This window comes from Zosterops lateralis (assembly GCF_965231275.1).
Source record: "Zosterops lateralis genome assembly, chromosome: 3".
Classification (NCBI taxonomy): domain Eukaryota; kingdom Metazoa; phylum Chordata; class Aves; order Passeriformes; family Zosteropidae; genus Zosterops; species Zosterops lateralis.
The window spans coordinates 84,364,438-84,381,502 of record NC_139764.1 but is presented as its reverse complement, the minus strand read 5'-3'; the positions used below and the strand labels follow the sequence as shown (position 1 = coordinate 84,381,502).

Sequence of the window (17,065 nt, the reverse complement as noted above, 5' to 3'; positions counted from 1 at the left end):
TTTGGGGAGTAAGAAAACACTCCAGGGCTGATTATATTTGCCAGATCACTGAACATGGACTCATCAGATTGATTAAGTCTGTCATAACAACGAATCATGAAGCTATAAAAGACAAAAATTCAGTATTCTTTCCAAACATAGAAGCCTATTTTTAAACTATCAAAATAGTACTGCATTTAGAATATCCCTGTTGCTTTTCTGTACAGCACTTCGGTATCAAAGATGCTGTAGTAAAAAAAGCACAGATACTGCAATGGTAATTTTTCTTTTTTACATGACGTGCATGTGTGGGCCTGTGAGGAGAGGAGAGGAGAGGAGAGGAGAGAGGAGAGGAGAGGAGAGGAGAGGAGAGGAGAGGAGAGGAGAGGAGAGGAGAGGAGAGGAGAGGAGAGGAGAGGAGAGGAGAGGAGAGGAGAAGGAGAGGAGAAGGAGAGGAAAAGGAAAAGGAAAAGAGAAAAAGAGCTCAGGGGCAAAGGACCAGCACAGATTTTGTATGCAGAGAAAAACTTCTCCTGAAAAGCAATGCAATTATGAGGGACTTTCCACTAAATATTTCCTGTTCTGTGAAAACTTGATCTGATGTGGAGAGAATTCCAGAGTCAGCCTAAAGCCAGGGGCAAAAAGTTGAAGCAAACTAGTCAGCTGGGGGGAGTCCCAGTCAGATGCCTGTCCAGAGATTTCCTGTTCTGCACATGCTTTGCTGGGCTATGCAATGCTTTGAGAGCTGCAAATTCTTGGAGTCAGAGCTCATATTCTCCTAATGTCACACTTCCTGTGCAGTATAACTGCAAGTTTTGTGCAAAAATCAAGGCAAACATCACATCAACCGTCACAAGCTTTATGCTTCTAGCAGCAGAAACACAGGAGATTTTTTTTTATCTGCCAGATGTAGCCACTGCCCTGGGAACACATCCAAATATATTTCTCCTCAAGTGATAGATAACAGAGGGACTGAAGGAAGAGCTTATTTTTTTTCTTTTGTACAGCAAATCACTTTTCTTATTTTTTGAGTATCCAGTAGCTGAGGAAAAACATTTTCCTGCAGATATAAGCTCAGCTTTTGAGTGCTATGGACATTCTTTTCTTGATAAAAGACTCACTGATCACTAAAAATATCCAGCTTTTGAAGTAGAAATGATTCTCCTTCAGCATCTCTGGACTGCAGAGACACTCAGAAGCCAGTATGATTTGTTATAACCTTACCCCCTGAGTCCCCCCCAGTGTGAAATTATCTCAAAGGAGAAAAAGTAAAACAAAAGTATTTAAAATGTTTGTCCTCAACAAACTTCTCTGCTTTTCAGAGGATGATTCTAAGACAATAATAGGTAGAATTTGCAGGGCCACTGCAGACTTCCAAACAGGCAAGATGTAGCACACAATTATTACTTACTCCTTCTCATAAAGGGCACTGACAAAATAAACACTAATTTATTCACACTAGTATTTAAAGAGTACTGCAGAAAAGAGAAGGAAAAGCATAACACTATAGGAAAAAAATCATCTCAAATGCTATGTATATCTAAATTCTGTTTTGTCTGCAACAGTCTGAAGCTTGCAATTCATCAGCTAGTCCTTAATGCACACTCTCTTGCAAGTTCCTGACTTCATTGGAGGGAAAAAATGGACTACATGAATCACAGTTCCTATTGTTGAAGAGCTAAAATTAAGATTTGTGAAGATCAAAAACTGTCCTAGCTTAGTGTCTATCTAGTCATTTACCCATCAACAAAACATTTTTAAGCTTAAAAGACTACTTTTTGCACAGTAGGACATGAAACAGTAATAACAATGGAGCTCAGCTCCTCCTCTTTGTATTTTCTTTTCATATTTTCCCAAATATTTCAAATTTATGTTTTTGCAGCTGATTTTACATCTGATTATTGCTCTTCATCTTGGCTAGATATCAATGACTGCTGATACCTAAGGCTGGTATTCTTATCCTCAAAGCCCAACTGAGCCAAGTGCATGACTCACAAAGTTCCATCTAACAGTCTCTCTGTTCAGAAAACCCTCATTGAAATGAGAAGACTCAGACTGACACATACAAATAGCTTTAAATATCTGAAAATACACCATGAGCTTGGAAAGTGCAAAGCATTTAATTTTTAAGATCGCTTCCATGCTTCCACTGAAACCATATGGAGCTTACATTTCTACACCTACACTATCCTACATTATAATTCACATGAGAATATAGTGGCCTAATACATGCACTAGTTCAAAACATAACAGAGCATATTAGGACTACAATATGGTATTTTTTTTCCTGAGCTTACACAATTATGACTGACAGCAAAGGTCATTGAAATGTATTTAGTCATCCTTCTATTTAATTTGCAGTTTCCCCCTCAGGCAGTAATTTGTATTTAAAATTAAAATTCAGATTTGCAAATAACTCTCAAGAAAACAAGACTGTTGGTAAAGCATCAGAATTTCTGTCTCAATTCTCAGAATTGCAGTCACATCACAATCTTTCTATTTCAGTGTATTTCAAATGCTCAGCAGCTATAGAAATTTGACTGCCTTATCTGGGATGTTATAATGTCAATAATTCATCTAATACCAGGCACTTGGTCTCTGAACAGAAGCAAAGGAAGAACCAAGAAACTGGAGGAACGATCTATTGCCTCTAATAGCTCATGTCTCCAGTCAAGTTACTGTACAGAAACTAGAATTCATTGAAAATGCAGCCTCACCTATAAATCTTGGGTCCTTTAGTACTTTTTAATCATCTTAGGAGTGACACTATCACTGGTTCATCGGCCAGGCAGTAAGTGCTCAACCTGTAAGAACATGACTCATGGCACTCCTGGGGCAAGCCCACAATGTTATCAACCAGAGTTCCCATTGCAGTGACCCTACAAGGCTGTCAAACACATAATACTCATGTTGGGGATGACGAGATATGATCTTGTTACTCCTGTACACACAGTATATTCAACTATAGTTTCAAAAGTCGTGTCCCCAACAATTTTGCATTGTATAAGGATTCTATTTATTGCATATATATATATTCTGTCCTAGATAGCTTAGGTTTTGTAAGGCATAAATTTATGTATTATGTTAAAATATACATGTAGGTTGTATGTTAACATTAAAAAGGTTTATCAATGCAGATTTAAAATTGGAATTGGGCTTTGAAAACTAAACTTTCTGATTCTCCAAGGCTAGGGTTTGTTATGTTTTGTTGGGTTTTTTTGTAAAAAAATACTGATACTTTTAACACTATAGAATTTGTTTTCAGGGCTGTATTTTTCTTTTAAAACAATGAATAAAAATAAGTGGAAACTCTTGGTATAATTGAAGACTCTATGATACAGATGTTATTTCATGTAATGTGATGTTACTATGGCTTCCTCCTTTTTTTTTTTTTTTTTTTTCTGATTGAAAATACCAGAGCTAGAGCTGAGCAGGAATTGTCCTACACAAAGTCCATTGCTGAAAAAATCTCATTAATTAAAAACAATTCTGAGAATTCATTTCTTAAATGTCTTTTACCACTCAGGTAAGAGAAAGTCACCCTCTCTACCCTTTATTCTCAATTAGGAGACACAAACGATCAAGGAAGTCATTCCCCACCTTCTAACACAGGCCTTTCCATATGGCAATTCAGCTCACCCCAGTCAGACACCTGTCTGAGAACATGGCACACCACCTTCACCAATCTCTGTTTCTCTCCACTGGCCATCAAGGGTAGACAGGGTGACAGGCTCATAGCTCAAGATTTTCTTAAGTTTGTGACAGAAATTGCATCTGAAGAGTTTGCTGAAACACAGTGCTTATGGTCAGCTTTTCAGGTTCTGCCATTCTGTGCCAGCCAAGGATCACAGTGACCACATTATCTGACCCTGTGGGCTGCCCAGACTCTGCAGCATGGGGAGCCAACTTGGAAGAGCTGAGTTTCAGAAACATTACTGAAATGTCCATTCCTCAGGAAATTTTATATATATATAAAATATGTTATATATATATATGTTATATGTGTGTGTGTGTATACATATGTATGTGAATATATACATACATATATATATACATATGTATATATATAACTTTTTCTTAAGAGCTTGAAAATATCTGAAGCACCAAGCTTTCTTATGAATCAGAAATTCTCAACTCAACAACTCTAACAGGAACCCAATTTATTTCTGGACTTTGGTATTTGAAGATGAGGCATTAGAGAAACACAGCTATTTTAACACCTGTTTTCAATCCAGTTAATAACTTTGCACCTGATACATTCTTTCCCATTAAGTCAAATTTATGCTAATACTGTCCTGATTAGCAAATACTATTTAAAGCTGGTTTATGGGATGATTTCTGAATAAGGTAGGTGTCTATATTCAGTGAATTTCACCTATCAGATTATGAAGTTCAGAAAGTATGGAATAGCCTGCAGGATGACAAGTAGTGACAATTAGGGAGAGTTTTTTCTGATGCTGGGTAAATCTTTGCTTTTACTGAACACAACACAATCTCTTGTATTGAAAACCACAAAATTCCAATGTTAAAGTTACTTTATGGAAAATTCAGTTAGCCTCATGAAACTCACTCAATTTTGAAGATACAGGTCTTGAAACACAAGGTATATACTTCAGACAATTCCAAAACCGGATTGCTTAAGCTGTGTACTACAAGGCTTAATGAAAGGTGAAGCAAAGGGCACTGAGCTGACAGGCTCAGCATGAGAACTGTGTATCTTCTTTTGAAGGAGCAACATCTCTGGCCTCTCTGCACTGCATGTCATGGCATGGTGTGGGCAGACCTGAACTCACTCTATAAATTATACTGTATCCTGAAAAACATCTTTTCTTCACCCCCTCCCCCCACCCCGCCCCGGCCCTGAAAAATACTTTTGGCAATAACTTCATATCTACAACATTCTGCTACTCTTTACTCTTTAGGATCCAGAAAAAGCAGCAAAGCCACAGAAGGGTTAAGGGTTACATTTTTGTCCTCGTTCAATTAATTTGTACTGAGGGAAACGCCTAATGATGTATTTACAGCTGTTTTCAAAGCACTATCTATTAAAATATTAATAACCTATTCATCTCACCCCGTGGTGAAACAGGTGATTTCATATTTCTACAACATTACAGATGCAGAAGTACTTAGAAGGATAATTTTCAGAGCTGAACACAAGAAGCACATCTTTATGCTCAACAGTTAGAGGATGATATCCCACATCAATCAAGATATAACATCTAGTTTTAAGGCACTGAGGGCAAAAACACTAAACAAGATAGTCTGCACTTGTGTGGGTTTTTTCAAGCACAGGAACTGGATCAATAGCCACTTTTCATGGGAAGAATCACTGTATTTGTTTTAGAATCAGAGAAACTGATGCACATTGAACCAATTGCTTAAAGTTATTTGATACCTTCTGGCAATATGGCAGAGAGTTTCAGACCACATGTAACCTACAGGTCAAGTCTGTCACATAGAAAAGCAACTGCTATTTTCTTCTAAAATGGCAATGCTGCTTACCTAGCACATGAGAATCAAGTTTGTGTCCTTTTCCCTATCTACCCAAGGCTCTTACCTTTCTGATAAGCATCCTGTTTCTCAGAGTCTTGGGATAACAGCAAGGAGTAGAAGCTCCCTTTCTAGCTGAAGCTGGTTTTCTCTAAAAATAAATGCAGTAATTAAACCCACTTTGAGCTAGAAAACCATTATATGCTTGTAGATAAAGTATTCAGCTAGAAGAAATCAGTCCTGCTTAAAGTCATGTTTAAGCAGCCAGGACTATTGTGCTTCAAGAATTGAAGGCAAGGGCTGATGGCAAATATCAGGGTACAGTAATATTTGTGTTACACACCTTCTGCTGCAGCAGCTCATGGTATATTAGCCCTGTAAGGCAGCTGGAGCTCAACTTTGCTGTGCCATTCTATATTTCTGGTTTTAACCCTTAATGTCTGCTCCAATAGAGGATGCTAAACCTAATATAACATAATTCTATTAGAATTACGTATTTATACCATATCCTCATTTTGCAGCCTCATATCCAGTAACTCACTGGCCAGGAGATTCCCAGTGTACAGGCAGACCTTAACTCTCTATTTAAGGGAGATCTAAACACATTTTCCCATGTTAGGTGCTAGTTTAACTACTAATTAACTTGACGTGTATTATTTTCTTTCTTTTTTTTTTTTTTTTCTGTTGCAACTCTTCCACACTTAGGGGATATTTAATTCACTGTTGTCTCTAAAAAAAAAAAAAAAAAAAAAAAAAAAAAAAAAAAAAAAAAAAAAGAAAAAAAGATACAGAGAATGATTCAGTAATTTAGTGGCTGAGAGGGAAAAGACCTGAATTTCCATCTGCCTCACATAAGCATTTTATAGGCTATATATAGGCTTCAGCTCTTTCCAGAAGGGTTGGATTAGAGGCAAAAAAATGCAGCAAGCTAGAATTGATCTGACAAAAAGGATGTTACTGGTGAGCAGACTCTGTAACAAAGTACTCAGCAGCAGCAAAGGGACCTGATACAAAATGGAGGAAGGGGACAACAGAGACGTGGTATTTTGGGGGGCAAAGTGTAGAGGTGCAGTCTTGGTCCCAGAAAACCAGCCCAGGTTGTGCTTTTCTGCAGGTGTTTTGGATCCAACTCTGCCTTTCCCAGAGCATCTCACCACCTACACAGGAGTGTAAAAGCACCAGTTTCCTTATTGTAAGGTCTCTGCTGCCTGTCAAGCTTTATTTCAGACAGAAACACGTACTCTTGGAGAAAGTTCAGAGGGCAAGTTCCAGCTATAGCAGTGTCTATTAAATCAAAAGGCTGTAAGAGCTTTTTTTAATCCCCCAGCACCAGCCTAGAGAAAGAGACAACTGTTCCAAGGATACAGGGAGCCCCAGTCTCATGAACACTGGCAGCAGATCCCTTGGCTGTGTATTGTGGGGTATTTGCCACCGGTGGGTTGGTGAATACAAGGACAGGGGTGTCCAGTCCCACGCCCGCCGGCAAACCCCTGGGCTGTGTTTTGGGGTGTTCAGGGCATCCCGCACCCCCATCCCCTCCGGCCGGGCCGGGGGGGGCGGGGCGGGGGGGCGGAGCCTCGCGCGCACAGGTGCGGCGGCTCGTGCCGGCCCCGCCCTTCCCGCGGGCACCACCTGGGGGCGGGGTCGCGCGCCGGCGGATGGATACACCATCTGCTGTCCCAGGTGACCCCGTGTCCCCGGGAACCGCTCCGTGCTCTGCTAAAGCCAGGACGGCGTTTCTGCTCTTTGGAAGCGCCGCGGCCTTACGGACCCGGCCTGAGGGAGCCTTTGTCCCCCACCCCGGCACACGGGGCTGTCGCCGCCGGGGTGCGGTGCGCGCGCGCCATACGGCAGCGGCGGCAGGGAGGGGGCGGCGGCCTCCGCGTCCGCAAGTAGTTCCGGTTGAGGAAGTCGGCGCTCGCCGCCGCCGGTTCCCGTGGCCGCGCCAGGGCAGGAGCGACCCCGGCCCCGCTGCGGCCCCGCTCCAGCCCCGCCATGGCCACCCGCTCCTGCCGGGAGAAGGCGCAGAAGCAGAACGAGCAGCACCAGGCCATCCTGGCCAAGCTGCTGCGGGAGGAGGACAACAAGTACTGCGCGGACTGCGAGGCCAAGGGTACGCGGGCGGGTCCCGGCGCGGGGCGGCCAAGGGCCGCGCCACGTCCGCAGGGGCCCCGGGAGCGGCTCCGGGAGCGGCGGGGATCCCTCCCGGCAGCGGGCCCGGGGCGGCGGCGGGGCGCGCTGGGGCAGCGGCGGGGCGGGCGGACAGACAGACTGACAGACAGACTGACAGACAGCCCGAGCTTCCCGGGGGAGCCGCGGTCCGCTCCCCCACGGGCCGGGCCGGGCCGGGCTGCGAGCCCCTCGTCCTCCAGCCGGGAACCCCCGGCCGGGCTTTATGCAATGACTGGCCCAGCCCTTTCCTGAAGTTTCACGGCCGCGTCCGCTTCCTGCGCTGCCAGGTATCGATCCCGAGCGGGCCCTGGCCTTCGGGAAGGGACGGGCCGGTGCCAGCGGTGGGTGCCAGATGAGTTGAGTGTCGAGTGTCCAAAACAATATACTCTGCCGTGCTGACTCAGTCAGAATGCCAGGCTCCGTGAATTTGGATGTCTGAGTCTGGTTGAATGTGTCACAGATGTGGCTTTGGCAATAAATAGAACTCTAAAGATTATATCACTGGCAAATCTTACAGTGCTTTAGTCTGATTTTTTTTTTTTACCTGCACAGAAGTAGATGTATATTTGCATTTTTATTTACCTTGGATTCTGTGGCTTTCAAATGGAAAATTGTAGCACATCCCTCTTTCATCGAGAGTCAATTTATTAAGATCTTACGCTAGGTAAGGTGACAGCACAGTAAGTTATTAAGTGTAATGCTTCCTGAATAACAATTGGGAGTTCACACTGTATGATTAATGCCAGAGCTGCCTTGTTCAGTTCTTCTCCCCATAAAGCGGAGGTGAAGTGTGAGGGAGCTTTGTTTGGGCAACCAGATATGGCGCTGTTTGCAAATTGTCTTCCCATCTGTGTGTGCGACTCTTTTTCACTGGGCACACAAGTCATGCCATGCACAATCGGAAGGAAGCCTGTATTGTCCTAATATAAACTCTTAGAAGTAGATGATATGGACTCCTCCAAAGATAATGGGTCTTATTATTTTGTAAATAACTCCGCCTAACCAGTTCCTGCCACAGCTCCTCTTGCCCCTGACAGCTGGTTACCATGTAAGTGACTCTTCGTAACCAGTGACTTTCTGGAGAAAGCACATTTGTATGTTTTATGTATTATTGACACTTTGTGTTATTTCTGTGGTGAAGGCTGCTTGGTGTTGCTTGCTGGTGGAGTTCCATATGTAAGTTGTTCTATAGCATTGACCTGAGGGCTGTCTGGAACTCTCTGATTGCTTGTCCTGTCTCCGAGTTTTCTCTTTCTAACTCTCGCTTAGTCAAAATGTTTGTAAGTCTCTGTAGCCCTCAGTGCTTGGTATCTTTTGCCCTTTCAGTTCAGCAGTGCTGACACTTCTGGCTTTTTTTTTTTCTTATATTTATGTTAACAAGTGTTTTTATTCACTGTTCTTTTCTTTTTGGCTTTCTTTCATAAGATCGAGCTTTGGTGTATCTTGAATTTGGTTTTTTTTCTGTTTGAATTCTGGAGGACCTACCAATATCTTGAGCAGGTTTTCTTCTGCTAGTACATGTTAACTCAGTTTTCAAATTTCTAGTGGACTACTTTACTTAGGTACCTACTAAAATCTGATGGCACTTTTGAAAGCTTCTTGCTTTTCTCTTTTACTCAACTTCTTTGCTGTTTCTCTGTATGGCAGAAGCATGGCTTGCTTTCACGCTGTCCTCAGGAAAGCTGGCATGAAAATACTGGGTGATGCAATGTGAGGGACTTGTGGTTTGGTGGTTTCTTTTTTATTTATTCTATTCTTCCCTTCAAGTTTAATTTGCATTTGCTTCATCCTGTTGTAGCAATTTTTATTTTAAATCTTGTATCATATTAGCTTTGTAGTGCTGTCTGACTTTGCCTGTACTGTTTATGTTTGGGGGTTTTTATAGTTGGAAGGAAGAGTGTGGAAGGACAATCTTGCTTTAGTTGCAGCTCTTCTGAAGGCGCTTGACTGAGATGTGGCTTTATATACACAGCTAGTGGAGATTTCTTACTTGAACCTTAGGAAGTTTCCTTCTGGGGAGAAGAGTTGTGTGAACAATTTTGAGGTGCCTCCACTATACCCTGAAGTCAGTATACTGGATTTCTGTATACTTCCACAAGATAGATCAGAAAAAAGGAAACATTATCAGTTAAGTTGAAAATCAAGGTCGTCATGAGCGTGCAATGCCACTGTTGAAATCTTGCTTCTTATGTTAGTCTTTGTTGAAAGTTATTTACCAGAAGTAGTGAAAAGGCTGCAGCCAGCTGTTTTTTCTTAATGTGTTTCATGTTTAATCCATGGTGTTTGAGTGCTCATGACTTGCTGCTGTCTGGCAAAGCTGTAGTTTTGCTAGTCCTGGAATGCAGAGCTGTTTGAGGCAGCAGCTATTGACGTGGCTCTGTTAGCTAACCAGAGCCTGCCAGCTGTCTGGCATTCCCCAGCCTGTGAGGTCCCCTTCACCTCTTGCAACAGTAACAGCATCTCTTTCATCCTTGGTCATGTTTGTTATTAGTCTGGAGTTCCCTCTGGCCAGTTCCACTGGAAAGCCTCTTCATCCTGGATTCTGCAGAAATTGACATGAAGCCGTTTGTCATTAACGTGACAAAATGTTTAGTACTTCTTTTGTGTCAGTCCTAGTTCAGTGTGTTTTTAGTTTTCTTAGTGTAATGTATTCCTTTTTTCTTTGAAGTGTTGTCAACTTTAGTTTCTCTTACTTTCCTCTTTTGTGTGAACTTTGCTCCTTTGTCTGTCCTTCTCCTTTCTGTTTCTCAGTAGGAGCCTCCAAGTTCTGTGTTTTGTTTCTTTTTCTGTCACCTAATTGTGGAGTAACATCTTCACAATAAACTCTAGTTGTTTTAACTGAGTTGCAGTTGTCTTGGATCTTATTCTGGCAGTATGAAAACATTGTTTTCAATGTGGTCTTTCAGATAGCTGTCAGTTCAGCATGGGCACTTACCTGAAACTAATTCCTTTCTCTCACCCTAGATATTATAGTATCTCTTAAACCTGAAGCATTGTATTTACCCTAGGCTTCTTTTCAGATAGTCACATCCAAAGGTTGTGGAAATCTTGCAGATTATACTTGTATATCTGTTTTAACTGCTCTTCTTTGAGGCTCTGGGAATTCTCAAGTAGCTAGATATAATTTAAAGTCATACAAATATCCTTTTGACCCTAAAAAAATGTAATGTCCTGTTAGCATATTTACCACTCATTACTTTAATTGCATCTACTGTAATGCTACTCTAGAACTCTTCCCTCATATCAACGAGGCTTTTCTGCTGGCTTGTATTTTTTGCATCAAAAAAGGTGCTACAGGATCTTATTACCATCCTAATTCTCTTAAGTTACTGAGTTAGCTTTCCTTGCCCAGGTATAGGGCCACTATATGCATTGCCTGCAAAGAAGTTTGAAGCATACACTTTTTCAGTATTTATTGCAAGCTTGTTCTGTGTAAGAATTAGAAAAGCTATTTCTTGGTCATCCTCAAAGTAATCTCTCTGTCATTAGCAGTAGTCTTGTATCAAGAACAAATCCATGTTTTGATTTATGGTCTACTTCTCCAAGTGTGAGATATGCAGATACATTGGATGGCTTTGTAAGGTGAAGAATACAGCTGAGGACACACCTGCCAGAGCAGCATTAAGTAATAATTAGGATTGCTGACCCTGGCAACAGTTTTTGGAAATGAGTTTTATTCTGTAATTGCCTTTTGCCTGTTTAAATAGCTGCTATGAATCTGACTGTTGCTGCTAAAATATGTTGGAAACTACCTGTTGTAAGGCCATACGGTAGTTGCCATATGTCACCTTCAAATTGTAAATCTTGCAGCTGTCAGAAAGACTAAATGATATTTCTGTGGGGAAGAAGCCTGAAAATTAAAGGTTCTGGAACTGTCTTTGCAATCACTGAGACTTTTGAAAGAGTGAGGAGGTTGGGATGACATTTGACAAGGCAGTTCTAGTCTGTGTACTGTCTGTTCTTTACATCCCTATCTGAACAGCTGTCTGCATAAGGCAATAGATGTCTTCCCAGTGTTATATTACTAGGAAGAAGTTACACTACTGTTTCTAATACTTGTAGGAAATAGTAGGGTGTGCTGACAGTAGCTTAAGCCACCCTGAAGTTTTGAAAGAGGCAACTGAAATTCCTTTGTGATCCTTGTGTTTGTATAACTAAGTAAAGCTGGCAGGAATTGGAAGGATCTAGGAGAAGCTGTATCAGGTATGTAGACTAGGCTGAAAGCTATTGTAAAGCATTTGAATTTTTCTTTTCATTGTAGAGGGAGGGTAGTGCATTTTTAAAATTGTTTCAATATTGATATTTGAATCCTTTGAACAATAACACCTCTTTGAAGTCTGTCAAATGAAGCCAAAATAAAAATACCTCAAGCTGTTAACATCAGTTGGAGACCCTTTGACTATAGGGGATATAATTTGCTATTTCTGTGTAGTTAGTACCTACTTATAACATGCTAGAAGTCTCCTAGACTTGTGTTCTTATTGCTTGGCAGCAAGGCCAGTGTTGCTAGGATGCTGATATTAAATACTGAATCAAGTACTTAGAAGCTGAAGTGTGTGATGAAGCACAAAAGGAGATTAGTTTCAAACATCATTAGGAAGAGTAATCAGAGTCTTATGCTCCCTATTTACAGAGACAGTCACACTAGACCAAGACTGATGGCCTTCAGTTTACAGGCCTGCTTGCTTAGAATATCTTATCCCCTTCTAAGAAAAAACAGTGTGAATGTTCTCTGACTTACCTTTTCTGTCTGTTGTGCTTGTATTTGGATGTTGTCTTTAATACCAATGGATCGACTAATGAAGTCTGTAAATTCATCTCCCTATCAAGAAGGCAATTATGTGAGTTGTAAATCATCTTCTTTAGGTTTTTTTAAACTGTAATCAAGTTAAAATAACAAAATTGGAAACTTGCAGACCTTAGTATAAACAATTAGATAGATATTTTGGGCCTTCAGAAAAGGTGAATAAATTTCTGTACCAGAGGAAGTGTTCTGGGTTTTATTTTTTTTTTTTCTTTAATGTTTACTTACTTCATGCCTGATAGTATTTGAAGCCTGTTTAAATGATCCGTTACCACCATTCTAGTACAAAGAAGCACATTGACACTGTTGCTTGTTCAACCAGATTAAAATTTGTTTAATTTGGTTATAATATTAATGAAAACACTTTTCAATATTTATAATTGTACTGTACAGTCATTGAATATCTGTATGTGACTGGAGATTTGGCCTTCTGTCTTAAGAGTGGCAGGTACAGGCACTTGGGAGTGTGGAGAGAGACTGGACAGGAAAGACTGTGGTACCAATGTTTGTGTAGCTGGAACTTAACTTCCCTATCAGCTGACCAATCCCAAACATGGTGTCCCTTAGCAGTGGTGGAGGAAAAAAGTATAATTTAAGTAAGTTGTCAAACTAGCTATAGAAATAAATCTGGAATATTCCAGATACATTTACAGATGTTCAGACTCTTTTTGTGCAGACATTCAAGCGTTGCATATGATCTTTTCTATGGCTGGGAGACCAACTTAAATATTTGTGTATGATCATCACTTTTTGTGAAGCTGCTTTGCTGTTTACTTGTTTAATGTCTGGTCTTTTACAGGTCTTGCCCTGTATACTTTCTCAAGCAGATGGGTAACTCACAGCTCACTGCCCTCAGCCTGTGCAAGGCATCAGCTTTTGCCTCACTGTCAGTGTAAGAAAGCTTTGTGACAGCCCACTGACAGAGCTCACACTAGGGCAAGGCACTGGCTGCTCTACCTCCTCAGGTGAAGATCTTTGTGTTTTCCTCCTAAGGTGGAGAAACTCCTGAGAGAACACTAAGAGGAATAGAACACAGTTGGATTATGCTGGAGGTCAGTTCCACGTGTCATGTCCCCTGCCACTTCAAGCCTTATATTGAAATTCAGACACAAAGTACTAGCTTAGTAGTAGCTGATCCTGCTGTGTGGATATTCTGTAGCAGTTGTTGCAAATATTAGATGTTACTTCAGGTCACTTGGATTGTTCATTTGAACAAATCACTTGGGTTTGTTCTTGATACAAGAAATTGCTGATATTTCTTTGTGTTTCTGTTGCAGGGTTCACATTGCTTCTGCAGATAAGCTTGGTAGAGATCATGTGAGTGTAACAGACTGGAATGTGAATTGACAGATACAACTGGATGCCTCTGGCTGTCCAGTGAGGCTTTGCAATATCCTTCCATAAGGAATATTGAAGGCAAAGCATTTTGATTCAGGGTTGTTCTTACTTAAACTTAGCAAATGGAATGATATATCTTAAACTCTCTAGTAAAGAACTGTATCACTAGAAGTCGTGGTGATAATCTGGTACTTAGCTGACACTCTTCTGGCCTTTTTGTCAGTGCCTTCAGAGACCCTTAGGGACTAGAAACTCACTTCAGTCTCTATTGGGGCTGCATTACCAGGATTTTTTCCTGGAGTTCTTCCTACTAAATAAAGCTGCCTCAGTGCTCTCATTCTGTGTGCTCTTCCATGTTGCTGACACGGGTTGGATGAGACTGAAACTTAGGAATTAGTTGCTCTTGCAGTCCTGAGAAGGATAATTGTCTCTCCCAAGAAAAGGGCCCTTAAGACACCTCATTTGGTGGGGAAAAAGTGTGCTAGCATTAGCTTAGGACTTCTGAGTGGCATGTTGGAGTGTTGGGTGACACTAGTGGCCCCTGTAAGGAAGCGGGTTGTTTCCATCTCCTGACCCTTACAGTGCAGAAAAATATATTCTCAAATAAGTCACAGGAAATTTGCTTAGCTTGTAATCGAGCAGGGTTATTTGCAAAGTTGAAGGCCTTTACCCAAGTGGATGCAATCCCTATTCTTCAAGACTTAAATGAACTTGTCTGGGTGAGACCCAAAGTGGCATGACATAACCTTGGACTTCGACAAGAGGCTGGATAGGTGACCTCCAGAGGTCCCTTCCAACCTAATCATTGCTGTGATTCCTAATAGAAATATTTGTAGGACTTGTTATTTTTATTTTTTTATTATGTTGCAAGTCTTTAGATTCTCTGATGTTTATTATACAGATGCAGAAATCCTTACATGCTTAGTTTGCTGCCCTATGTTCAGAAGTTATTGGCAGTCTAAGCTGTTTCTATTGTGTGGACCACAAGGATGGGACAGTTCCTGAAAAGTGATTATTGCTATTGATGAGACCATGCTCTTGCCTTTTTAAAGTGTAAAACAGCCCAGTTTCTTTTGGTCAGGGCTACAGGTGTGTCTTCAGGTGGTCCTGAAGCTGCAGTTCTGCCACTCTTCAGTGATGTGAAAAAGTTGCTGCTGCAGGATGCTGTTTATACCTCTTGGTCTTTGCTTTGTTCCTGAATTTCCTTTTGCAGAATGTAATGATGCTGTTTTCCCTCTTTGGTCTGAATGCAGTAAAGAAGAAAGAGCAACTGTGCTGCAGCCTTAAGAGCTCCTTGTACCTGATACAGAGGAAGCAATTAGATATATCTATGTGCTAAGCAGACTTTTGGGGAGGTACCCTCTCCTGGAAAGGTGACTCCCTCTTTAATGCATGCATCCTATGGAATTTAAGAGCGTCTATTATCAGACATTACTCAGGGAATAGTCAGCATTTGATTTAGCTCAGGTGTCACAATGTCTTAGACTGGGTCAGTGAGGTTCATTTGAGCATGATTCAGCTTTACTTTAGGAACTTTGATGCTTCACAGTGTCTCTTGTGGCCACAGCTAAATTCTCCAAGACATAATGACTTTGCCTTGTGAACAGGTAAAGTTGTTTGGTGATATCTTATTTTCATGTTGAGGTGGTTCTGAGGAGTTAGGCTGATGAACCCATGACTAGTTAAATCTGTCTTCACTGTACTGTCAGCCAGTTGTTTTCAGATATTATGGCAGAGTAAAATGAGTTAGGACTGAGCCATGATTTTTATTGGCATTGCTGAGTGGGATAGCTCACACTGGAGGACTGAAATGGGTAAGTGCAGGTGCTTAGGAAGGGCAGGCTGGGATGGTGGTCAAGGGGAGTTGCCATTTGCTGTAAGAGCAGTGGAGCTGCCTGCAGCTTTACCTAGAGATGGGTGAGCCATTTGAGAGCTTATGAATCTGGAGTAGTAATGAGGATTTCCTCAGACAACTCAAGCCTTACGTTCACAGACTTTCTTGCTTATAGGATGCTTAGACCACCCTTATTATTTTCTAGGGGGAAAGCACAGCAGGGAATAAGTAATCAAGGAAACTTCTGGCATGCATTGATGCCTGTAACTCAATACAGGTGGTTGAGGACCTGTTTCTTGCAAACAAGCAATGACAAGTTGAGGATGTAAAGGTTAGGAGTAGTCTTAGCTGCTTAGTGGTCATGAGATAGAAGAGTTCAGGAACTGAATTGAAGACAGCAAAGCAAAGAGTAGGATTTCAGCCATAATCTTCAAAAAGGAAGATTTTCTTCTGTTCAAGGATATTCTTGGAAGAATTGTTGGGAAGATGCTTCTGAGGAAAAAGAGCCAGGAAAGCTGCTTGACTACTTTAAGGTCTGGTGTGGTGTATTACAATGAATAGGAAATAGTACCAAGGCATCAGGGATCCTGCTTGAATGAATGAGGAGCTTCTGAAAAAGCTCAGACATAAAAAAAAAGCATATAACAGGTGGAAGCAGAAACATGTGGCCCAGGGAGAGCCTGGAGATATCATTCAAGCATGCGAATGTGTCTAAGTCAGAAAGCTGATGTCCATGTGGAGTTTAATCTTACAAGGTGAGTGGCAACCAGGGAGGCATTCACAGATAACTGGCAGAAAAAAGAATGGAGAAAACTTAGGCCTGCTGCTGAATGGGGAGGAGGACTGATCGTAAGGGATGTGGAAACAACTGAGACATTCAATGTCGTCTTCATTCTTTACTCCTAAGACTTGCTTTCAACAATTCTAAGTGTACTCTCAGTTAATGGAGAAGTATCAGATTTGGGATTGTTTGTAGAAACTGGATGTACGTGAGTCTGTGGGCTCTAACAGGATGCGGCCAAGAGTGAGACGGGGTTGGTAATTTTGTGGTGACTCTCATTAACTAAGGTCATGGTGACTGGGGAGGGTGGGTTTTGGGGGCTGAACTCAAGCAAATGTCCTTACTATCTCTGAAGAGGGCAAGAAGGAACATCTAGAGAACTGTCAGTCAGCTTTGCCTCTGTTCCTGGAAAAGTGACAGACCAAATAATCCTGAAAACACAGGAGGAAAAATGATGAGCAATAGTTGGTATGGATTAATCAAGGGGCTGTAATGTGTGACCAGCCTGATAACAGCCTTCTACACTGAACCAAGCAAGATGACCAGCTTGGTGGATGAGAACAATGGGTGCTGTCTTACCTTGACCTTTCACGAGCCTTTGGAAACTGTCTTGTAACTTCTTCTTTGGTAAGCTGATGAAATGCTTTCTGGGTAAAGACACAAT

At 41.5% G+C, this 17,065-nt stretch overlaps 1 protein-coding gene across 8 annotated transcripts in view; it reads left to right on the top strand.

Moving 5' to 3' along the window:
- Nucleotides 1-17,065, top strand: part of SMAP1 (small ArfGAP 1) — a 115,630-nt gene that overhangs the window by 15,538 nt on the left and 83,027 nt on the right. For 2 of the 8 annotated variants that reach the window (XM_083857184.1, XM_083857185.1), the window contains exon 1: nt 7,395-7,585. The exons of 1 other annotated variant lie outside the window; for it this stretch is intronic. In XM_083857184.1, coding sequence (XP_083713310.1) covers nt 7,468-7,585 — 118 coding nt within the window. In that variant the 5' untranslated portion in view covers nt 7,395-7,467. Of the gene's footprint in view, nt 1-7,105; nt 7,156-7,391; nt 7,586-17,065 lie in introns of those variants that run through there. 5 more of the 8 variants (XM_083857190.1, XM_083857186.1, XM_083857189.1 and 2 more) reach the window with 5 other exon arrangements.